We start from the raw sequence: 26167 nt of genomic DNA, 5'->3' as shown, positions 1-26167 counted from the left end.
CTTAAATTCTACTGGACATTAAGATCATGAACAACATATTCATGATCAGGAACATTTCCAATTATGATAGCCACAGATTTAAAGGTATATAATTTCTTTTTCAATTATGCATTTTAAGTCTGGTCAATCTTCTATCAGCCTGAACATATTAATACACATATTAGTGCTCACCTACACTGATAACCCACTCATTTTGGATCATATATGATTAACTACAGCAGGACAGACAAAGCCAAATGTTTTGATCTAAATCTTCATTGTTGAGATGGCGAGCAGGTAATCTACGCTAGCCTTTCACTAGCCTATGGTTGTAAGCAGTGATGGGAATGTGCTTGAAAATCTTTACCTGCATGTTCTTCTATGTATGTTAATGCAGACAAAAAGGGGAAAAAGGGAAATGAATGTCTGTTTAAAACCTTTTTGGTTAGTGGGGAATTTCTTCAAACTCCCCAATCCCTCTTGGAGTAATTTGTTTCTTTAAAAAGCAACTACAATGCATGTTTACAGCATGGGCTTTCCCCCCCGCCCCTAGTGAATCTATCCTATTTAAAGGTGAAAATGTGACAAAGCAAATTAAGGAAAAGGCAAAGAGCTGAAGGGGCCAACTACGGAAAAGAAGGACACATGGAACACCAAAACTGGAATGACACTTAAAAGAAAATCCAGAGGACAGTGACAGAAAGGTGATTACATATTCGCTGAAGAATAAATCTGTTTGAAGTAATTGCTTGTTTTTCAGTGGCCAAACTTTCTTCTCTAGGATATCTTTCCATTTGACTCCATGGTCCCTTGGAATACAGAGGAAGAGAGGACTGATGTGCTTTGTAGGCAGTTGCTAGAATGATCAGTATGTATCTATATGGATGTATTCAGACATTAGTACTTGAATGCTATTACACTGATTTAAAGAGTAAGAATTCCAGTTCTGTTTACTGCCAGATCTGACCTGACATCTGAAACCATTTCTTCGAGCTTTCCCCAAAGACCTCTCATTCTGTGACACAATTCTGAGAGTCCAACGCATGCCCCCCCGGGCTGAGGTGCTAAGCTGGCTAAAACCAAATGCTAAGAAATGGCTGCTCCACATCCTCTCTATCGTCATGAGAAAGGGCTCCCTATAATTTGAGGACTGATGAAATAGGGCTAGATGGAACATTTCTATTTGTCAACAGCCTGCAGAGAAGAAGAAAAAAAAGATTAAACTCAGCCTCGAACTAAACCACAGTCTGTGCAAAAGAGAGCCGCTCCTTTCTTTGTTTTCTTGTCATTTAGAGAGAAGAATTTATTTTGTCGGAGCAAGTCTGAATTCCCACGATGATACCGTTTGAGTGGTGTGACAAAACTAGGGTGATCCACAATTTTTTCCATAGAGGATTATACAGTTTATTTTACATAGAAAAAATATGACAACAGGATGGAGGGTCCTCTCTTTCGTCTTCTGGAGAGGTGGCTGACGGACCCTGAAGATGATTTTTATGCACAGTAGGTGTCTGTCTTGACAACCTGACAATACATGGTCATTGCAAATGTCAGTCCAAGAATCTGTAGATACAAAAATCATTGTCAGGGTTAAACAGCATGCAACTGTATCCCTATTTTTTAATGATATGCACAGTTGCACACTTCGGATCCAGAAGGGGTAATGAATTTCCCATATCCCCCAGGGCATACCAATTCTACATAAAACAGCCCTCCATAATCAACAGGGCATGCTCAACTTGGGGCTAACCTAATGGAAAGCCAGTTATGAAATTTCTTCACAATCAAAAAGAAAAGAGAGGAAAGAAACCTGGATTCTAACTCAATCGTAGCTTTATTCAATATTGATGAAAAAAAATCTTTAGATTAGATAATTTGGGAGAGGGGCAAAAGCCCCTTTCCATTCTCTCCTTTCTAACAGGATAACAAAGTTGGAAAGAACCCTGGAGGTCTTCTAGTCCAATTCCCTGCTTGGGCAAGAAACCCTATACCAGTGGTGGCGAACCTATGGCACGGGTGCCAGAGGCGGCACTCAGAGCCCTCTCTGTGGGCATGTGCGCCGTCGCCCCAGTCCTAGGCCTTCAGCTGGGTTTTATAAAACCTTTTCGCTTTAGGCCTCCGCTGCCGTGTACAAAAAAAAAAAAGGTTCAATCAATCAGTCAATTTCAACTTCTCGTGGGGAAAAAAAGATCTTGCAAAGTTGGAACTGATTGGTTGAACTTTTTAGTCCCACCCAGTCTGCCATTACCACTGCAGCCATGCCCACCCAATGGACTACACCAACCCAATTGGCCACACTCAGCCAATGGGCCACACCCACCCAGCACCCGACGATGCATAAATGGGTTTTGAGTTGCAGTTTGGGCACTCGGTCTCTAAAAGGTTCGCCATCACTGCCCTATACCATTTCAGACAAATGGTTGTCAATCCCTTCTTAAAAACCTCCAGTGCTGGAGCACCTGCAACTTCTTGAGGCAAGTTGTTCCACTGATTAATTGTTCTAACTATCATCCCAAAGGTGCTTTTTCTAAAGGCAACTGGAGTTTGTTTTTCCTTGAAGACATTTCACTTTTCATCCGACAAGCTTCTTTAGTTTCGACTGAATAAAGCTTCTTGGATGAGAAGAGAAATCTCTTCAAGGAAAAACAAAGAAAGTCTAGTTGCCTTTTGAAAAAGCAACTTTGGGACAACCATGACCTGGATGACTGAGAATCTCCACAGAATCTCTAACTGTCAGGAAACGTCTTAATTCTAGGATGGTTCTCTCCTTGATTCCATCTACTTTTATCTAGCTTGGCTATCTACGTATGTCATTATTGTGCTTGGGCATCTTGCTTCCTTGTGGACTTTCTGCCCAGAGAAAAGAGTATTTTGGGGGCAATAGTTAGGTTAAGTGTTGACTCCATCTGTAGACATTGCCAAACGGCAGCTAAACCCTCCATATTCTGTCTGCCAAACTTTCTCCTCAGTTTTTTGCCCAAGCACAGAAGAAGTAAGGATTTGTGCTACATGGCCTGTCCTCCTTTACTCTGCTTTGTGCAAAGTTATGATTGTGTGTCCATTATGGTTTATAGGCTTGTTCTTGTGCGAATACTGTAAATAATCTGCACAAGACTCTATGCTACCAAAAGGCTGATGTACAGTACAGTACTTCCTTTAGCTGAGAAATCCTGGGAACTGCAATTTTCTGAAGTGTGTTATGGAACTCTAATAGAGAATGGCCAGCTCTGTATCTAATTTTCATTTTCTACTATTTTCTGGGAAAACCATGACAAATAATCAGGTATAAAAATAACAGAGGATTACAAAGTAGAAATGTATTTTATCTATAATTCTGGAGAGTTGGGCATACTTAAATCCACTGATTTTAACAGGATTAGCCTCTAATTCTGTATTAAATTGTGACATTAATTTGGAGAGAGGGAAAAATCCTACAACCCTACAGGATTAATTCTAAATGGTGATGACATGTTTAAATCGCTGGGGCTGTACGTTAACAACATATTTGCCTGTTTTGGCTCAAATGTGGTACAAAATAAGTGGTTTTAATCATGGTTCTTGTTTGTTAATTTTAAGTAGCTTTATACTGTTCTTAGGATCTCAGAACAACATTCTGAGGATTGGAGGAGAAGATTTAAAGTGTAAGAGGCAGTGAAGTGATCAAGTCAAAATATGGTAATTACTGAACAGCCCTGCTTCCAAATAAAAATTCATTATGAGGGATCTCCTGCAGTTTAAGCTAAGGCACAATAAGTCAATTACTATTCCCCATTAACTTAAGCTTAACCAACTTTATGGAGAAACCATTGCTATTTTATATCATCAGATACTCTAATTAAACCAAGGAAGGATCATTAAACATCCATGACTTGTTGATGTTTGCACGTTTGCACACAAGCAGGAGGAAACAAAACAGCATTCAACATAAAGAGACAAGTTTTCCTTAGATCAATCTTCTTGCAGTTCTGTTAGGTAAGGCTATAATCCTGGACCAAGTTATCAATGAATAAATTCAATGGAATTTCATTTTGAGAAAGATTTATAGGAGTTTGCTATTAATACCAGGTTATATTTGTAAAAGATAAACTGAGATGCATTTAAATCCTTCACCTTGCTAACATAAACAGAGAGCACCAAGTAAATAAGGGGAACTTTTACCTGAACCAATGCTGTGCACAATCCAAAAATTCCGACTGCTATCAGGTTCTCCTGAAGCCATAATTTCACCGTTTCGTAGCAAGGCTGGAGGGAAAAAAATATGCTATAAGGAAGTAAAAGACCTAAGGAGAACCTACAACTCATATCAACCTTGGTAATCGGCAATGTCAATTTAAGCTTCCAGTGGAGATGAAAAGCATCTCTAGGGACTTGCTTGCATTGAAATATGTCTTTAAAGGCCTAGAAAAACTGTACAACTGAAGATCAAGTGGATACTCTGTGCAAGATTCATTAACAAAAAAAAAAGAATGTCTGCTTCTCATGTATGCCCTACAAATCAGACTGCTGCATTTCTAAATTGAATAGTAAATCTTAGTGCTTTAAACAGAAATGCTGGGCAAGAATTTGAGAAGGCAATTTTAGGCCAATTATTGCTTAAACAAATCATTAGCCAAATACTTCACCTTGCCTTCTAGCAACCACAAAATAACCAGATGACATTACATTTGTTCTAACATGTCAGGCCCACTGTCAGTATGTTAAATTTTAGCACTGATAATTTCCTAGGAGGGTTTGCTGGCCCAACTCATAAAGACAAGAGTTTTTAAAATGACAATTGAATCAACAGTAGCATTTACTTTTAGTTTTGGTACATTCCTGTGACAGATCACCTTGGACTTATTTTTTCAGCATAAGGTAACTTTTTGAGTGTGTTCACAAGCGATGTGGTTGAGCTTGAGTCTCCAAGCCCAATACTCTGTCCACACCCTGGTAACTTCTTGTATTCCTGGATGGATTTCAGAGTACTTTCTGAATGGCAGGAATGTTCCTTGGGAAAGATGCTGTTCCTCCTATAGAAAACCTCTAAGTACTGATTATTTCATCAGAGCTGCTTCCCCAGAGATTATCACTGTCTGCTGTGACAACAGGCCAATTGATGCCAATCACCACTGCGCACTGGATGTTGTGCGTGCAATCTCCTGAATTGGCAACATAAAACTAGGCAGTATTGTCTTATACCAGGGGTAGTCAACCTTGGCTCTTTTATGACTCATGGACTTCAACTCCCAGCTGGCTCAGGAATTCTGGGAATTGAAGTCCACGAGTCATAAAAGAGCCAAGGTTGACTACCCCTGTCTTATACTGTAAAGTCTTGTTTTCTTGTTTCCTGATCTCATTTTGGGCACACTCTAGAAGATGCTAAAGTTTGATCCCGAGATTCACAGAATGGAATTCTGTCTAAATCTGCAGTTCTCTGGAACTGCAGAAAGAAGGAACCTCTACCCCAAAACAATATTTGAAGATTCTTAGATCTGAAAAGGATCCAAAGAAAAGGAAAAGCATAACCAGAGAAAACAGCTATTCCTTCCTCCACAGAACCTTTGGTTCTAGTGAAAGCAGTCTTTTAATTTATGGAATCACATGGCAGGAATACTCAATACTCAATACTCAATAAAGCAAGTCAAGACTTTTAAATATCTCAGGATTGTTTTCCCTACTATGGGCAACTGAAAATCTCATGCCAATTAGGTTACCCTAAACATACAAAAAACAGCATTGGCTTTACAATCTGTCTGCTTCTTCAAAGGAGCTCAGCATATACCTGCAGCAATTAAAATCTTTTTGGCCAAGATCTGAGCCCAGCTACCTTCTGGAGCTCAGTTGAGCCCCTACAGGTCATTCCTTTCCCTTGAAAGAGTTCCATCCAAGGTCTTGAGATTAATTTTTCAAGTACCCCGCTGTGTTCTGAACATGGTGTTTTGCTGTGAAGTTGGCCTACTTCAAATAGAAATTTTCCCCTAGATTTTCATTTTCTTCTATTGGTTTAAGATCCCTTTTATCAGTTTGCGTGGTCCCTCTAAGTATGATCAATAGCTTTTGATCTTCCTAATGCTAGGCAATACATGCCAAATCACATCTTTATGCCTTTCTGTGGCCAGCCATCACTGTAACTGGTTCATAGGCTATGTGTGTGTTCATAGTTCATAGGCTATGAACACACACTAGCTGATCTTAAACAGTGGGCCATTGATTTAAATCTGCAAGTAGATTTACCAGTTCTATCTAAAAACATCTTCCTAACTCACTGAACATCTGCTCCGACTAGCCAGATATCTTAGTCACATAATGATTCCAAAATTTAGAAGGGCCTTATTCTTCATCAATAATTTTTGTCTTTTTTATCCTAAATAATGATGAGTTTCTTCTTTTATTTGCTGGCAAATTACTAAATAAAAATGATTATTTATGGAGTAGCTACTCAAAATCCTAGTCTATATAAGAAGAGTATTTTAATTTTTACAACAATCAATATTCAGCAAATATTGTTTTGAAAGAAACAACTGCAAGGAGCTACTGTAGCTATTAGGATACTTATGCAGTATATTAGCCACTACCATTTAAGATGGCTACTAGCGGTCATAGCAATTCAACTTATTTTTAGTGATCATAGAATATTTAGACAGGCATTCTCATTCTGCCTTTATCATTCCTATTAAAGATACTTCAAGATAACCTTGATGTTCATACATCAACTTGGCACTGAGCTGAGGAAAAGGGGCAATTTCAAAAAATCCCGGGTTAGGAGGGATCATGTAAGCTCTCAAGTCCAACCTCCAGCTAAATACAGAAATCTATATTTTCAGCAACTGAAAAATAATAGTCTGCATGCCCCAAAAGTGCTTTTTCAAAAGGCAACTGGGCTTTTCCTTTTGAAAAAGCACCTTTGGGACAACCATGACCTGGATGACTGAGAATCTCCACAGACAATAGTCTGCATGCATTCATGCAGTGAAAGAAGCCACTTGAGGAAAAACAAGCAAACAAACAAACAAAAAAAGACCACAAGGGCAAAATAAAGTTTTTATATGCTATCCTTGTGCTCCCAAATGTGCTTTTTTTCAAAAGGCAACTGGATTTTGTTTTTTCATTGAAGAAGTTTCATTTCTCCTCCAAGAAGCTTCTTCAGCTCTTCTTCAGTCAGAGCTGAAGAAGCTTCTTAGATGAGAAGCGAAACGTCTTCAAGGAAAAAACAAACTCCAGTTGCCTTTTGAAAAAAGCACTTGGGACAACCATGACCTGGATGACTAAGAATCACCATATACATATCCCTGGGCTTTCCTCCAGGCGAACCACCTCATTTCATCCCCCAAATTTCCTTTCCCTCTCTCTTTTTCAATTTACTTGCCTCTCTCTCCCTTTAACTCCTGCACCATCCTCCATATCTCCTTTTGCTCCTTGTTGGTTTTTTTTTTTTGCTCCTATTTGATTCCTTTTGCTCCTCATGATGTTCTTGTTTCCTCTGTGTTACATATGAATTTGTATAGGACTATGTTTTCGAGTGTATTTGCCTATTTACGTTTGACTTAGTAAAAATTGTCCTTTCCCATTTTACCTTTACCTGCCTGCTGTGGAAGTGTATCCCTCTATGTGCCTTTCACAAGCATGTGCAACTTTCAGATTGCCAGAAGTTGCCTTGACTCATATTCTTGAGTTATGTGTTTTTACTTCTCCTACTGACACTTAAAGGTGAACTACTTATTAAGACTCTCCTTCTCTTGGTTGGTTGTCTGAGAAGTATGCCAAATTAGGATGAATGAGTCAGAATAGCCTTTCTGCTAGAGGTCTAGTCACCCTTCAGGATGGGCACAACAGCATGTCGCAAATAGGCAAAGCTATGACATTTTTCTTTCACCAGTAGAGTCTAAAAATTCTAGTCTTCTTAGTTGACTCATGATTTTCATTTAATACTCACAGCTTTCCACCAGGTCCCTGGGGAATGAAGACCACAGCTTTCACTAAATTCCAAGCAGCATGAATCTGGCACCCGTGTGGTATTGTACACTTCAAACCAGTCAGTGTAGTTGGAGACACCACAGCATCTGAACTGGAGGGGAATAAGAGAATTACAAGGCGCCTTAGTCAAGAGGCCCTTTAAGGATCAGGTTTAATGGGCCCAGCATGCCAGAACACCTCTGGACTGCCCATCTGGAAAGAGGAAGCATTATACTTTTTATTCAAGTTCATTCATTTCTGAATAAAACATTATGTAAATTTCTCCAGATTTAGCTAATTTACCTGAGAAAGTTAGAGTCTCCCAAATCTATTACAAAGCAGTCCTCCTTTAATGACCCTAATTGGGACTTGAATTTCCATCACTAAGTGAAGTGGTCATTAGGTGAGACATCACATGACTACACTGCTTAGTGACAGCAGGTCCAGTAGTCTCGGTTGTGGTCATTATGCCAGAACCACACTGTTGTTAGTCAATGATCTCATGCTTTTCCTGCCCTGCTGCATTCACTTCCATTTCAACTCCCCCCAGTCTCCTCTCTCCCTCCCGCCATCTCTTCTCTTTTGGTCACCCCTCACTCTGGTCTGCAACCCCACCACCCTTCACTCCATTGCCCCTGACATCCTCTTCTTCCTGCTATTGATGAGGTGTGACCACCCTGGCCCCTTCATGAACTAGCCATGTGCAGCCCCAGGAGGGCTTTGCAAGGCTTTCGGAGAACCTCATGAATGGCCAGGCTGGACAAACCTTGTCAGCACTGGGAAGCAGATGGTAAAATTCAGCTTGGGGCAGCGAAGGATGGTGGGATGGTGGTGTGCAGGGCTGTGGTGCTGCAGGGAAAGATCAGGGAAGCAAGGATAGTAGAGTGTAGGGAAGCCAAAAAGGCAGAGATGGGGCGGATACAGGTGGGTAGGAATTTAAGCATAACCTGCAGTCACAATTGAGAGTAGTCTGCCAAACACTTGAATTTTGATCACATAATTGTGGAGAGGTTGTCACAGCCGTAAGTACAAGTAGTGGTTGTAAACATTCAGTACCATTGTAACTTCAAACAGTTGCTAAACAAGTGGTCATGATGTGAGGACTACCTGTACTGGTGGCTCAGTTCCCTTGTTATATCAGAGCAGAGAGCCCAGGGGCACCAGAGACCCCCTATGTCTCTTTACATCCATCATAATATCAGAACAGAACATCCAATGGATAACTATTGCATAAGAGGAAGATCTCTTTGCTTCCAGATAATCCTATACTCTTTAAGACATTCCATTAGGGTACAATATATATGGGAAAGAAAAAAAGTAAAAAAAATGCCTTTGCCTTATCACCATATTCCTATTCATTCTGAAATGCTCCTAACCAGTGATTCTCAACCTGTGGTCTGTGGACCCCTGGGGGGGTGCCATGTCATGGGGAGGGGCGCAAAGGCTTGAAGAAATGTTATGGTTTAAATCTTGAGTTACATCTTGGGGGTTCGTGGCCATGAATTGTAGCCACAAAAGGTACTTAAAGGGGGTTCGTGGTGAAGACTAGGTTGAGAACCACAGCTCCTAACTATTCAACATGGCTTGGAAAATTGTTGAATGGAGTAGATGTCTTGTCCTATTGTTGGACAACAGAACAGCAAAAGAACTAATCTTCAACTGTGTGGAAACTAAAGACAACATTTTTATCAAGTTCCATGCATTTTACAAAAAAGTGAAGAGAACTAGAATTACATCAATGCGGGGGGGGGGGGGGAGCCAAGAAAAACATTTCCACTATTCCTTTTGCATGGGGACTTAAAAAAGAAAAGAAAAACTTCACTCAGAAAATTGTTTGTCATAAGACATGATATTACCAGCATTACAGAGTGCAGTTGTATTATTTTTCATGTTATTACCATCCAAAAAGGTGTTCGGGTTACAGCAATGACAATTTTATTATATTTTGTAAAGATGTGTGGCTTCAAATTCTTATATGCTCTATTTTGAAATTGCCTTTGACATTTACTAATGAAGTCATGAACTGGGAACTGAGACAGCAGGCAGCCAAGTTTTCCAAATATCAGAGTGTTAAATGTTGATTTATATCTCTTCCATTGTAGCTATTCAGTATCTGGATGTGAACCTTAGTTTTCAAGAAAGAGAGCAATCTCTAGATTGTTCTAGATCTTTTTGTGAGATCTACTCTGCAAAGCTGAAAAAAGGTAGTCACGCTGTGCAACTGGGCAGGTGAGTTCATAGATTGTTTTCAGTTATGCCAACCAGATAACATTTAACTAATGAGCAGCACCCACTGAATGTGGGTTTATTTATTTATTTAATAGGTTTCTATGGCTGTCCATCTCATACACATGACTCTGGGCAGCTAACAATTATTGCATGATTGGGTTGTGGGATAACTACCTAGTTCAGTTCTCCAACTCTCAAATGATGACATGGTTGGGACATTTTAATTGCCTACTTGCACATGGATGTGGCAAATTAGCATTCTGATTTGTTCCAAATTGTCCATTTTGCTTTTGCCTTTAAGGCTGAGAAAAATGTGGAAATTGTGAAATTCCTGCCTTCTTTTTGTTTCACGCTTTTAGAATTCCTTGCCTGTTGTCCCAAAGCAAGTAGATTTCTTGATGCACAAAACTATGCCCTCCAACCTTTCTGAAGCGACTGCAATCAAAAGCTCTGCATTCTTTTATTGTCAAATATTGCCTGAAGCAACTTTCCCATGGCAAAAGTGACTAAGGGGGGATAACTGAGAAAAATAGCAGATCTTTGATCCTGCCTGCAAGTACACTTCGACATATATGGGAAATTTGAGTCTTTTCTCTGTAGAGATGCCAAGGCAGTTATGTTATTTATTAACTACTGAAGTCAAGTCTCACAATGAATGGATTCTGAATGTGAATATTTGTGGTGCATAACCCTAGCCTGAAAATAGGTAAGTATCACAAGGAATGTACAATTCTTCTCCAGTTCAAAATTTTAACTGAGCAGGGAATGGGGGAAAATTGACAGTACAGTGGGATTCTTTAAATTAACTTTTGTAGTTTTGTTGTTTTGTTTATTCATATAAAAATATTGGGAGAAGAAAAAACTGTGTACTAATTTACATTCCAACATAAACAAGTTGTATGCAGTCATATTAGTCATACAAAAAGAAAAAAGAAAAAGAAACAGAGAATATAAAATATTGGGATCAGTTACATTTAGTTCCTATTTAATTATTTTTCAGACAAATGTTTTAAGAAAAACAATATACAGAGAAACTGTGAGTTGGGAAATTTAGATTTTATCTGCTCATTGGAATGAAGTCTTCTATCTCATGGTTGAAGAAATCCTACTACACTTACAATAGGAGATCCAACAGAAGCAATATTTCAAAACTGAAATCTAATTATGTTGTTTAATAATTTAATTCTGCCAACAAATTAAAGTCTTCATATTATGATAATATATTTGAAAATCTATTTCTATTCTGCCCCTGAGTCCTGATGAGCAGGTCACTAATCTTTTGTGCCCTCATATATATTTTTTTCTATCTTGGTATTCGTAAAATTAATGCCTTCTTCTATTTGTGCAAAGTAACATGTCACAGCAATTTGGAATTGAGAATGTACATCCATACAAATGGATGAGAGGCATTTGGACAAACAATGTAGCTTCTTCAACTGGAAAGAGAACAAATTATTTGGATTGTGATTAACCATTCATATTATGCAGATTATGCAAAAGCAATATTAAACCAGTGATGAACTGTATGAAAACTGGAGCAATTTTAAATAACAGTGGAGAGTACTGGCTAATTCAGGTGATCTGAAATATAGCTGCAATAACAGGAATATTTAATTATTTTTTTAATCAACAGAAACAAATTGAGATGTCTCATGTACATATAGATGACAAAATTTAAAATTAAAATGGACAGTTCACTATTTTTAAGAGAACAACCAAAGAAATGCCGTTGCATAATGAACACAAGTTTTATTTGCTTTATTGAGAACTGTGCAGGACAATGCTTTAAGAGTTTTAGAATCCATAGTAAGAATTTTGGATCTCTAGAACAGGGCTTTTCAACCTTTTCACCCATTGTACCACTTTTAGGATATGGCAATATCCGAGTACCACCAGTCGCCTAGCAAGGTGTCAAAAACTTGATGACCAAAAAAAAAAGGAAAAAAGTGATAAAGTACAGGTAGTCCTCAACTTACAACAGTTCGCTTAGTGACTGTTCGAAGTTACAATGGCACTGGAAAAAGTGCCCCCCAAGGCACAGCCAAGCAAGACACCTGCCTGCCCATCCGGCGGTGCTCTTCCTCCTGTCCGAGATTTTCATTGTTGTGAGCATTTCTGTTGAGGATTGGCAGCGTGGGTGGGGTGGGGGGTGTTTCGTTTTTATCCCCCCCCCCCGTCTGCTGGGTGGTTGCAGCAGGTTTTGGTCACTTCACAAGACCCTGGGACACTGTGACCATCATAAATATGAATCAGTTGCCAAGCATCTAAATGTAAATCACAAGACCCTGGAGATGCTGCAACATTCCAGCTGATTGGTGCTTCTTCTGAGCTCAGCAGAAGCGCCAGGATCAGCGCCGAGCTCCAGCTGGAGCCTGGCGCTGATCCTGGCGCTTCCGCTGAGCCCTGACAGCCCTGCAGCTCCAGCCGTCTCTCGCTCAGGCTTGTGCAGTGCTGCCACTGGTTCAGCTCATTCCCCTCCCCCACTACCACTTTTCTAGGATGGTCGCGTACCACCTGCCAGGTGCCAATGTACCACAGGTGGTACCTGTACCACTGGTTGAAAAGCCCTGCTCTAGAAAATACATATTTAGAGACTAGAGCCTATATTCCAATCAAGCTTGCAGCATCCCCCAAGCATATTAGTACCTATAAAATTGCTGCAACCCTATTAAGCCATTATCAATTTTACTGTAAAAAATGTTTCAGTAGAAACAAATGGTATGGCAATTCTGGGGCCAGGACAAGGACAAAGTGAGACTAAAATGGTCTCAACATTTAATATATATCAAAGTCTCAACTGTTGAAGTTCATTCTTCTGATTTCCAGGGTTGGCTAATCAATGAAATCTTTAGGATTTATTTGTATGCACAAATTTTCATTGGTGAATTGAAACAATATAGTAATAACAATATGAGTTCAGGGAAACATGAACAAAAATTACACACACACATACACACATACACACAAACACTTGTGTGTGTGTGTGTGTGTGTGTGTGTATGCAGGGAAATATATACATGTTTCCCTGTGCTCATATTATTATAACTATTGTTTCAAATTCATATGAATTGCAAATTACATTCTGTGGGCTTTGTGTGAGATGGAAAGCTGATTAAAAAGGCATAACCCTGATCCTCGTGTTTCTCAGGTTCTTTTATTCTCAAGTGTGTAGCTAGAACAACTATGTTCCTTCTCTTGACTGCTGACCTATTCAGTAGTGCCTTGGATGCAAAAGAGGAAACAAACAAGACTGAAGAAAAGTGCTTGTGAAATTCTTTGTCTTACTTTCTCTGGTATCACTCATGTTCTAGCTAGCAGGATGACTGAAAGGTGGTATCTCCTGTGCTCTGTAATTATTTCTGGGATTTTCTATTCATTTTGTTTGTCTGCATGTGTGCCTCTCTGCATGCTGATGAGCACCAAAGCATCAAGTTAACCCCTTATCTGTAGATTTCAAAGTAAGCCAGGGAAAGATCCATTAAACATCAGGGCCTTAATTCCAGCTCAGGTACATTGCAGTGGTATTTGCTTTTTTCAGGCAAATGCTTAAATAAAGCCACCTTAAATTATCTCCATTGGAAATTCAAAGCCAGGCAAATGGGTGTGTAGGAGGTGTGTGTAGCACCTGCTGGCATTAAGGGAAAGAACAGTGAAGAAGTACAAGCTTACATCTGTTTGTATGATGCTCCATGCATTAGTTAAACCAATATTTCCATCAGTTCCATACAAATGAAGCCCTTTCTTCAGGTCCCGCTGAGCATACTTATCGATCTGAAAATAAAGCAAATAACAGTTTTATATATGTAGGCACCCAATGTGACAAATCTGTGAAATGGCACTTTTGGGCTGACTTTTCCTCTGAAGAGCCATGATGACAATTGAACTGCAAGTGAGGCACTTAGGATATTGCAGCATCCCCAGGGTTATGTGATCAAAATTCAGATGCTTGGCAACTGGCATGTATTTATGACAATTGTACTGCCCCAGGATCACCATTTGTAACCTTCCCAGCTGGTTTCCAACAAGCAAAGTCAATGGGAGAAACCAGATTTGCTGAACAACTGCATGATTCACTTAAGAATTACACTGATTTGCTCAACAACTGTCGCAAAAAGATCATGAAATGGGGCAAATCTCACTTAACAACTGCCTTGCTTAGTAATGGCAATTTTGGGCTCAATTGTGGTTGTAATTCAAGGACTGCCTATATAAAGAAAAATGGGACTCTGAACAATATATTTTCCTAACTTCCCTATACAATTTTCCAATACTAAAAATGGTGAGTGAAAATAATATTACCTAGCTATTATAAAGACTTCCAGTTAGCTTGTCCATCAAAAATTAGAGTTTTGTTTTTCTATATACACATCATTATTTAGTGTTTACTGGAAATTTAATGAGATAGTATCTGATTTTTTTTATTACTATCTGTAGTTTCTTTTATCTAGGTAATCCTTTGGCTGAAAATCTATTCAAAAATCAATTTTAAATTGATCTAAACTTTGTTGAATCTTATTACTGCTTACTTACTATTGCTTTCTTCTATTGTTTTTTTATAATTCCACATTATTATAAGGAGAAAAAAAACTTCAAAAAAGGGTGTGTAGAATAGCTTGATATTATGAAAGATTTAACCATACAGTAGAATGGAATTTATTATTCTTTCCAGTTTATTTCCAATTTTAGAGATATTTCTTCAGAGAAAAGAGTTTGTGATGAATTATGATTTCCATTCAAAGGTTTTTGTTATGGAACAATTGAAATTCAGTGGTCACATTTCATACAGTAAATATTTAGAACAGGGTCTTCAAACTTGGTCCTTTTATGACTTGCGGACTTCAACTCCTGGAATTCCTCAGCTAGGCACACTGGCTGAGGAATTCCGGGAGTTGAAGTCCGCAAGTCATAAAAGGGCCACGTTTCAAGACCCCTGGTTTAGAACCTGTAAAAAGCCCTAGTCTTAAAGAACTGAGAGGAGGGCTGTGAATGGTGATAATATTTTTCCGGATGATGAGATGTTGTCTTCCTATTATATTACTATGGGGCAAATTTATTAATGAAGGCTCTTGTTTAACAATTGCCTTGGATAGCAGCTGTTTGTAGTACCTACGGTGATGAAACAGTGACTTTACAATCAATGCTTGCATTTACAGCCTTCACACCATCCTTCTCTCTGTCCCATGTTCACCATTACAGTCAGTTAATACATGTCATTCTGTGCCTGACCTGTTTTTTCTCTCCCCCCTCAATCTTTTGTAGAGTGGGGAGATTGCCTAAACAAGCCACCTTCCTGACCTGCTTTTCTCAGCAGTGCAGTGGTGTCCCTAAAAAGTGCTAACCGCAAATTAACAAGCTCAGTTCTGTGACCTTAATTGGTTGATTAGAAGGCCGAGTGGGCTCTCAGCTGTTGCCTGAAATTGACAAGATCCTAATCAATTTCACACTGAAGATGTTTGCTTGCTTCTTAAGCAGCTCATAGCTCATAGTGCAGTAGGCAAAACAGCCATCGCAGATGTGCATTCATTTCGATGTATATTCCTTATTGTGTGTCTGCTTACTCTCTGGTGACTTCCTCTCCAATGAAAGTAATTATTTCCCTTCTTGCTAATTACCCCAGCGCTGGAGTGAGCATTCCAAAGGATAAGGGGGGAGGGGATAAATATACAGGGGCTATAAAATTTGCCCTTTTAGCTTCCCCATGAGTCAATTTTTTCCTGCTCTTTGGGGTTCACCCTGTTTGGAGTTGTATCCTTCAGTTACTATAAAGCAGAGGAAAGCTGAAGTAAAATTAGAAGCTCCGGTCACATCATTTTTCACTTAGTGACCACTCTGTTTAATGACTGAGTCACTGGTCCCAACTGCAGTGGTTAAACAAGGACTACCTATATATAGCCAGTTTAGAACAGTAACAGAAAATATTGCCTTTACTCAGCATCACTTTCATACTGAATTGAAAACAGTCATCTGAAATTACTGTGCTAACTGCCGTGAGACCCCAGAACAAACGTAAAAGATGCAATAGGGAGAAAAGAAGTAACGAACCAAAGCACTGGACAAGTATAGATGGGCGATAGTGGCGAATATCTGTAGCTCGGGCGTAGGATGAGGCTGGAGGTTTGGTCTCCGATCTTGTGGGTTGGCGTCCGAACGTTTTGTTACCAGGCTATTTAGGGATTTAGGGTTTCTCTGAATTCTGCTGAAGATGTTAGCTAGCCTTGGTAATGAAACATTTGGAAAGCAACCCACAAGCTTGGAGAATGAACCTCCACCCCCACCCCCCAATATAGATGTGTTAATTTGCAAAAATTGGCTACAATATTGACCCATAATTTTTCTGCAAAGTAACATGTGATGGGTAGATCCGGGATGGAAAAAAATCTAGGAAACTGCAAAAATGTCAGCATTGTTTTTCTTTGGTGAATTCCGCTGCCTTCCTGTCATAGCTACATATTTTTAGGGTTCTCTTAACAAGGCTGAAATCTGGCTCTACTTAATGTAGTTGCTGTAACTTCTTTCATTTTGTAGTTAAGTTCTAATAACAACAAATCAACCTTTTTAAATTGTCTGAAAGGTCCAAAGGAATATTTTATTAACTCTGATATATCTTAACAGACTTTCACATTTTACATAATAGACTGCTTTACCATACATTTCTGTTCATTAGGGAATCATTGATTACAATTTACATACATCAAAATCAGTGGCAATAAGTGAAAACTGCGGAGGTGCCTTTACCTAGCATAGAGGTGATCAGCAGATAACCTGAAATATATCTTTCATGGGTAGATTTAAACTTGTTTGTCAGGAGGGGATGAAAATTATGCTTGTGGAGCATTTTCTAACAGAGAAAAGGATGAATGGACTGACGCTGCCTTAACTCTTGTGATTCCTCTGCTCTCCATGGGCAGAACAAAGAGCCACGGCAACATTGTTTTGCAGCAGACCTGGTCCTCCTACCAAACTATCTTCAGAAGGTGCTGCTAGTGAATATGAGACACCTTGGTTGGTGACTTTGGTTGTCCCACATATGGTTCTTTCTAGGCCCCAGTGCTCTTCATTAGCGGCATGAATTTAGTAAGGTGAAGGTTGCTTAGAGCTTTAGGACAGATTAGGGAAAATACGCAGGGAGAGGATCAAGATGAGTTTGACACGAGGGGTCCTTGGTGCTCTCTGAACACTGACAGTGTTACCTACTTTGGGTAATGAAACGTCTGCAAGCAAACAACCAAGCTCAGAGAGCACCAAAGATTCCTCATTTCAACCCTGAGCCACAAATGTTCTCCTTTATTTGCAATTTTAACGTTGAGCCTTGAGTAGGGGATATTTCTCCTGTCATGAATCTGGCCATTAAGATTTCCTGACCAAATCCCCCCTGTGAGAGGCATTGTTCTGAAGTGATGTAATGTACACCCCTCCCTCCCACCTTTGGCTTTTCCTTTCTCTCTGCATTTACAAACACATCTCTTCTGCCAGGCCTTTTACTGCTAGCTGATTTTAGCCTTGTTTTCAACTTTTTGCTGCCTGACATACTTGTCTGAGAAGCAAAGTGGGAAAGATGGCTTCCAATCCCCCTTGCAGAGACATGTCAGTTTCCCTCAGCGTGATAAGGTGCCTCCTGGAGTGTGTGGTTTTGCCCTAGCAAAGAGTCACGGGGGGAGGCCAAGCCATGAGAAACATCCCACTTTGCCAAGTGCAGCTTCTACACACCACCTCTACAGGAGAGCAACGAAGCATTTCAGTCTGTGGCTTCACTTCGAAAGGATGCTGTCATTGAAATCTCAGTGAAGTGAAGCTGCCTTAAAGAGTTGCACAGTTCCAAGAAAAATTGAATAAACAAATTAAAAAAGGGCTTTCTTTGTAACGTATTCCTCATTCTTTGCTGCACTGGAGATTACATAAGCAAAACTGGCATACTCATACAATGCCAACCTCGTTTAAAGAACATTTATATAAAATGTTTTATGGATGGCACTTGCCCCCAGCAAGATTAGCAAAAATGTTTAAAAATATGTCAGATAGATGCTGGAAATGTAAGTATAACTCAGGCACTTATTATCATGTTTGGTGGACATGTGGCAAAACTAAGGTTTACTGGAAAAAAGATACATGCTTGGTTAGAAAAAATGTTGGCAGAACATATTGATTTTAAACCTGAACTTTTAGATATAACGACAGAAAAGATTAACAAACAAAGCCTATATTTGATTTTACATGTCACAACAGCAGCAAGAATATTTGTTGCGCAATATTGGAAAAATGAAGGATTACCACCAGAGGAAGAATTGATCAGAAAAATATTGGAGTGCGCAGAGATGGACAGATTAACTATGAGACTGAAAGATAAAGCAGAAACAGAATATTACCAAACTTGGGATTTATTTTATCAATGGCTAGAGGAAAAAATGACGGATTAGGAACTGAATATGTATCAGTGTTTTTAAACCCAGACAACACGTTGGTTGAAAAATTAATATATGTATGTAACAGAAAATTAATAAAATCTTTATTAAAAAACCTGGCATACTCTTGTCCAGGCTGTTCTGAACATTAATGTGCAATATATTATAAAACACTCAAAAGAGTGTAGTAATAGAGTTCATGTTCATCTAAGTAATGACAATTTCAGCCTCAGGTTCCATATTCCCTTAGATTTCAGGTAGTCTACACCTATTAACCATTCGCTCAGCAACTGTTCAAATAATGCTGAAAAAAATAACATTATAGCCCATTTGCAAACTTCTCAGCTTCCCTCAATCACATAATCACCGTTATGTCCAGTACACTTCCTCCTTTGCCTGACCTGTGTGTTTTTTTTCTTTTATTCCATCATTGCAAGGCAGGCAGAAGGATTGCAAGCAAACAATCTGTTTACTCTTTTATACAACTGAAAACTATGCAAGCTGGGGATGGGAGCTGTGGGTGCTCTACGTAAACAGTTTACAGTATTCCCTTGAAATCCAATGTCTATGTTTCCCTTGAAATCCGATGTTTATGTTTTACAGAGGGGGAGGGGGAAGCAAGCAATTTCTTTAGGCAATCTCTCCTTCGCCTTGACATTTTTCTGCTGCTGGCATAATCACATTGCTTTTTATGTGTAGAAGAGCAAACAGATTATTCTTTTGAAATCTCTCTCCAATCTCTCTGCTCTGCTGAGGATGGGGGGAAAGATTAGGCAAAGGAGAGGTTGTCTACAGAAACGTCTTCCCTTTCCCTGCCTACAGAGGAGAGAGATTGGAGAGAAAGAAATCTCTAGAGAATAAGTTGTGTAGTTTGCCTGTGACTCCCAACCCTAGACCGCTGCCATGATCACATTGCTTTTGATAGAATCTGTCTGATTTCCTGTCTGAGGCTCCCTTTGTGCAAAATTGTCTTGCTTCTTTCATCAAATGTTATATATAAGGAAGGGGTGGTGGAAGAGATCAAGATAACGTTGTTTTTTTACTTATAGCCCTTCTATATTTTCCCACAGCACCTTCTTTTTTATTATTTAAATTATCAGCTAAGAAAGAAAACTGGAAAAAGTTTCTATTCTATTCTATTCTATTCTATTCGATTCTATTCTATTCTATTCTATTCTACTTTACCCTGCACTACGCTTACCCTTATTTGCTCTGTTTTTTTAATTACTACTTGTTTTATCTCTATGGATTTAAGGCAACTGACAAATATAATTAAATAAACTCCAATTCTCAGACTGAATTTTACCAGCATAAAGAAATAAAAAACACTTCTTTACCTTTTTGAGGCAAAGATGTTTGCTGTTTAATTGCCAGGCTTTTTGTAATTTGATTTCCAGGACTCTCTCTCTCTCTCTCTCTCTCTCTCTCTCTCTCTCTCTCTCTCTCTCTCTCACACACACACACACACACACACACACACACACACACACACACTTACACATATATACACAATTTAGAAGTATTTCCTTACAGCTGCCCACCCCAATGGGAATGGGGGTGTTAGGCTTCATTGTTGCTAGGATTGTTATGGGGGGTGGAGGGTTGGGATTACTTGTTGTTGCTGAACTCCCCAGCAACTGCCCTGGTACCTGTCTTTGGGCCCCCAAGTTCTCACCTCAGGCCCCACTGTCTCAGCTCGCCACATGCACTTGGCCTTCCTTAGTTACTAACATCCTAGGGAGCAATTATTTTACGCTGTAAAAGCATCTCAATATCTGTAAATAAATATTTCTGACCTTTCTGGTGATTGCTTCTTTCCTCCCACTAATAAGGGAGAAGAAGCAATAGAGAAAGGACAAAATATCCAATTGTTTTCCCCTGGGCGAGACTTCTAATTTCATGCCTTGATAATCATTTTCTACCGATAGCGCAGAACTGGAAATTGAATGTAAATACAGAGCCCCTAATCTGGAAGGTCATTTACAGGAGCTCTGCTGCTTTCTGGAGAAAATATGTGATTGAAGGGAGTACCAGGAAGGACACCTTAAAATTGGGGTGGGATGTTATTCAGCCCATGAGTTTGCTATACAGATGGAAGATGCCCATTTTAGAATGGAGGATGCAATTAAGTCCTAGCCATGGGAAAATACCAAATGTGTATCCTGAAAAAGAGAGGCTAATTAAAGATCTACTGTAACTTTAATATTTTAAACAGATTTGACCATGTTGCTTGAAAGTTTTTTTCTTTGCCAATATGGATTGCCACAAATGAGGCATGGATTTCTTTCAGTGTTATAACAACAAATCTTCTAGGAATTCCTCTCATGCCAAAAGAAATCCATATAATTTTTAGAATGTTAATTAGAATAGTACACTACTAAAATGTAATACAAACTAAATGTAAAAGAATAGGAAGATGAAGTAAAGACTGCAAGAAAAAAAAGAGAAGAAAGAAGTTAAGAATAAAGAGAAATACTGACATTGTTGATACTGTGGACTCTTAGTCTGTTTATAACTTTCTAAGATCTAAATCTTATTTTGTTTTTTTCTATTTATTTCAGATTCTAAATTCTTTGGGTTATGATTAAGATATTTCTTCATTTAGGATTGAAGGCAGATTCATCTAGCATTTTTAAATTTGTTGTTCTGAAGATCTGTAAAAGTAAATAACAAGCAACTTCTACAAGTGATTGGAAAGTAAGGTTTGCAAACCAACTGTTCTTTAAATGTTTCCACCACAGTTGTGAGCAAGATAGCTAATACAACTGTCTCCTGGGACTCAAACTTGCAGAAAGCCACTGTCTTTCAATCTCCTCACAAAAAACAACTGTCTCAAGTACATGTGGGTGATCTCCTGTCTTCTCCTTGTCCAGAGAGGTTCCAAGGAACTGGTCTGCAGAATGGGACAACTCACCACAGCCAACTCGCTGCGGCCAACGTGTCATGGCCAACTCACAACGGCACACTTGCCACAGCCAACTTGTCATGGGACAACTCACCATAGCCAACTCACTGTGGGACAACTCATCGCAGGACAATTTAATAATTCAATTTAATTATTTAAAATAAATAAAAGATTATTTTAATTTTTGTCATTCACATTTCATTCTGTCCCTCCTTTTGCATCCTTTCTTTGATGATTCTATTTGAAAATTTCTTTGATATTAGTATAAGTCTTGTCCCATAGTGACTTGTCCCATGGTGAGTTGTCCATGGCAAGTTGTCCCGTGGCGAGTTGGATACAGCAAGTTGGCCATGGCAAGTTGGCTGTGGCGAGTTGTCATAGACCTACTGGTCTATTTACTGATTCTTTGGTCTTTGCCAGGTTGTCAGCTCCACTTTTCCAGAGCCATTTTAGTTCTCTGTCCTTTCCCCGGAAGTCCATAGCTTTTGATGTCTCAATAGATTGAGAAGTTAAATCCATATTTTTTCATTGGGTAACTACAGTGGTCCAAGAAAAATCTCACAAGATGGCTTTACCAAAGTCAGTGCCCTCTAAATTGATTTAAAATAATGTGATGAAATAAACATAAGAAGCCTTTTAAAATGTAAATCATCTTGGACAAAAATATAAAAAGGGAAAAATTCAAGTTGAGAATTTTATGATTGAGAAAAACTTCCGGAAATTCTTATTGTAACATAAACAAAGGAATCGGGACATGCCTAAAATCCCAATCCTTACAATTTTCTAGTTTTTTATAATGGCCCATAGCACCATATTTGATTTATTCCCATTTCTACAACATAGTAATGTAATGACAAATAACAGCATACAGCTTTATGGCTGTAACATCGATCTACAGCTTCTTAACCCTGCTTCATATTTTCCAGAACAACACAGCCACTTTAAAGTAGTGCAAACACATACGTTTGCACTATGAAACATTTTTTGGTAGATTATATCCCGTGCTGCATAATCCGAGTGATTATGAAAGATACTATTATGTCAACCAAGGAAGGGAAAGAAGGAAAATACAGTATAGGTAGGGCATACCTAAATATATCTATCCAGTATGTGCTGAGACTTACAGATAAGGAAGTTTCAAAGTCTATATATAAGTAAGGATAATAGCAAAGTTTATGGGGGGAAAATCAATCCCTTTTATTCAACAACAGTTTAAGGCAGTGATGGCGAAACTTTTAGAGACCGAGTGCCCAAAAACTGGTCCCGCCCCTGCTCTGCCCCCCATCCCCCATCCCGCCTGCCCGCAGGGCCACTCATCGCCTCCAGGGCCCACTGCAGATCGCCCAGCAGCGCCATGGCAGCCACACCCTCTGCCCGCGCCCCGCAGCATCAACTGTGCGTGATGGGGCATGAGGGCAGAGTCTTGTCTAAGCTGCCTCGCTGCCATGTCCTTGGCTGCACTGCTCCGCGTGGGCCACGCTTGGGGGTAACTCTTCTCCAGGGGGGCTGCTGGTGAGGAGGGGGTCATGGGGGGAGGCAAGGCTGGGGCAATGGCACGTGTGCCCACAGAGAGGGCTCCGAGTGCCGCCTCTGGCACCCATGCCATAGGTTCGCCACCACTGGTTTAAGGTAATGAACTGAGGGGTTTTTTTCCCTTCTGCGTGATTATGAAATGATTTCTGAATTGAAATTAAAATATCATTTCAAAATTAAGCTGTCCAGAAACTCGGTGAAGTGCTAAATATTTTCCCTGTCTAGCAATATTTCTCACAGTATGTTGTTAAATGTGCTAGTCACTCCAAAAAAAACAAAAAGACACCTTATATTGTCCCATTCAGCTACAACAAACAGCACCAGTTATCTGCAGAATTTTATTTCATTTGGTGAATCTAAGGATTTTCACAATGAAAAGCCAGCAGAACAACCAACCACATTACATTTTTTGCATTATTGTCTTACAGATAATGATGATGAGCTTTTCTTAAAATAATAATGTGTTTCTGGGATTCCAACAGCATTTCATCTGACAATATATCAATCACCTTCAGGATATTTGTAGAAGGTCAGTATTTTTAAACATTATCTTAAATGTCTTTCAAAATCGGTCAAAATCTTTGAATGATAAAAGAAGAATTAAAGGTGATCAGCTTTTACTTAGATTATTAAAATTTGCAAGGCCCTATTTCTATGTTTTCTATGGTTGCTGAAATAAAATGTTTATATGTATGAAAAATAAATATGAAACAAGAAATAAAAGCAGTTGACTCGAAATGAAATTCAGATTTCAGGAATTACTCAAAAAAGCGAGCTCATCCTTCCTACTAAAAATGTTTTAAATTTACTTGTTGATGTTATGCAATGCATTTTATTTTATAAAGCTGTAAAATTGTATTAGTGCATTTGATAAATAATATTTATTGCAAGTAAGTGGCACATTTAATTATTATCAGTATCTAGCCCCAATCAAACTTTTTTAATTATGGGAGTGCATTAATTTATCCTTTTAGGAGATAAATGATTAGAATGGTTTATGGGATCCCTTCCTAGGAAACATACTGCTAAATATAAATACCAGTGTACAGTCAATTAGAACAGTGGTCCCCAACCTTTTGGGCACCAGGGACTGGTTCTGTGGAGAAAGATTTTTCCACGGACCGGAGGGTGCGTGGTTTTGTGTGCTGCCTGCATCCTAAGGATGGGGCTTTGCTTGTTTGTGCGGACCAATTGCTGGCATGCCTTGGCCTGGTACTGGTCCATGGACCGGGGGTTGGGGACCCCTGAATTAGAGTATATTATCAAATCAGAAATCTCTTCCAGATGATACTGGAAGCAAATTTGGAGTGTATATAGCAATGGCAAAACTAATGGTATACATACAAAACATAAGCTTAACCACAGGTCTCTTAAATATCATATATGATGCAACAAGGCAAATTCAGATATTTAGAATATGTTTCTAAGAAAGAAAAATAAAAGCAAAATAAATGAAAGGACTGAAATAAAAATTAGAGACAATTAACACTTTCAAATATATTGATTATAACTGTCAGTTTGGTACAATGGGAAATAAGATTATAACTTGTAATTAAGTAGCTTTCTAATGTTTTTACTGATGTTTATTTTTCTTCTTCTTTGCATATCAATAGCTATTCTTTTCACTCCTTTCTATCTGATTATTTTTAGTTACTTTCTGAATAATAATAGAAATAGAGCATAAGAAAATTGAATCTCTTCCAGCTAATAAACATAATATTCCTGAACTCCTTACCATCTCCTCTGTGGTTAACAGGTGGGAAAGACCAATTAAATCTAGGATGCATTTTCCAGTGGTTTCCAGTGATTCAGAGTTCTACATTATGTAGCAGGTATTTCACATAAGATATCCTACCCACCTACTGTTTTTTCAGCCATTATAATTTTCCTTAGGAAAATAATGCCTTCTATCTCAAAGTTCCCCAACCTTTCCGGCTTGCGGACCAGTGGGGGGTGGGGAGAGGGGATGGTTCTGTGCGCACAGCTCCATTTGTGTGAGTGGAAGGCACAGGCACCTGTTGCGCATGTGCTCGCCCACTGCTCGCGCAAGGGGACATGTGCATGCATTCACCCACCATTTCCACAGCCCGGCTCAAAACAGCTTACAGCCTAGTAATAGGTGCTGGTCCAGGGATTTGGGACCTCTGCTCTATCTGGCTGTACACATTATTCTCCCCTAAGTAGTATATATTACTTTTTAATCTTAATCTTACAGTAAAGGTTTTGTGCTTTGATCTGTGTGTTTAACCAATACTAAGAAAAACTAAGGTCTTCCCCCCCCCCCAAGATTGCTTAGATCAAATCATCATCACATATATATAAGGAGCAATGCCATGGTATTGATTAACAAATTGTATCATTTTTCTGTGCAACTTCAGGCTTTAATCTGATCAAAGCTATTTCAACTGCATTTCCAAAGTTAGACTAAATCTCAAACTGAATCTCAAAATATGAACTCAATACATTCCTTATTTTAAAAAGACTGTAAATTAAGGTGAACGACTGCCCTGAATGAGTGACAATAGTTTTGTTCCCAGGAGAGATCATTAGTCTATTTTCAACTTTGGAATATCAAAACATACAAGGTGAAGCCATACTACAAATCAGTTAAACACCAGGCAACTTGTTATGTCAAAAGAACAGGAGCAAACAGAACAATCCATGATAACTATGTCGATAAAAAGAACACTCCAATTAGCCTTCATAAAGGCTACATGAGGAAAAAGCAAATGAACAGGGTAAATCATAATGTCTATTGTTAAACCTAATGACCACTGTATGATTTTAAATTGAGCAGAACAAAAATAGTAACTGTATAATCCTTTGCAGGAATTGTAAGCTGGCAAAGGAGGAACGGTTGGTTTATGGAGAGATGAAAGATTTGGCCATATGCCCGCAGAGCCATTCAGTGGAACAATCTCAGGAGAATAATTTTTGTAACTATTGTTTGTATTATTCATTTAGCTACTGTAATTTGGAAGGAAATGAGTACTAAAATTGCCTCAACCTTCTTTTACTGCCGATCTACAAAGTGTAAATTAAGCCTGGCCTATTGTGATCAGAGTAAACCGTGACATTTGCAAGTCTTTGTGTTTCTACTTTTTTCTCCTAAATTACTGATCTCTTCCATATAGATTTCACCAGGAATCTAATCTGTACCACAAATTTCCCTTGGTGACACTTCATATGT

At 38.9% G+C, this 26167-nt stretch overlaps 1 protein-coding gene across 1 annotated transcript in view; it reads right to left on the bottom strand.

Annotated features, from left to right (window-relative positions):
* Positions 1-1290: 1290 nt before the first annotated feature.
* TSPAN4 (tetraspanin 4) overlaps positions 1291-26167 on the bottom strand; it is an 81602-nt gene continuing 56725 nt past the window's right edge. The window contains 4 exon segments of the mRNA XM_015821206.1: positions 1291-1542; positions 4138-4221; positions 7892-8023; positions 13810-13911. Coding sequence (XP_015676692.1) covers positions 1474-1542; positions 4138-4221; positions 7892-8023; positions 13810-13911 — 387 coding nt within the window. The 3' untranslated portion in view covers positions 1291-1473.

Source organism: Protobothrops mucrosquamatus, unplaced genomic scaffold (genome assembly GCF_001527695.2).
Source record: "Protobothrops mucrosquamatus isolate PMUCROS unplaced genomic scaffold, P.Mucros_1.0 scaffold_162, whole genome shotgun sequence".
NCBI classification, from domain to species: Eukaryota; Metazoa; Chordata; class Lepidosauria; order Squamata; family Viperidae; genus Protobothrops; species Protobothrops mucrosquamatus.
This window is presented reverse-complemented; position numbering and strand designations above follow the sequence as displayed.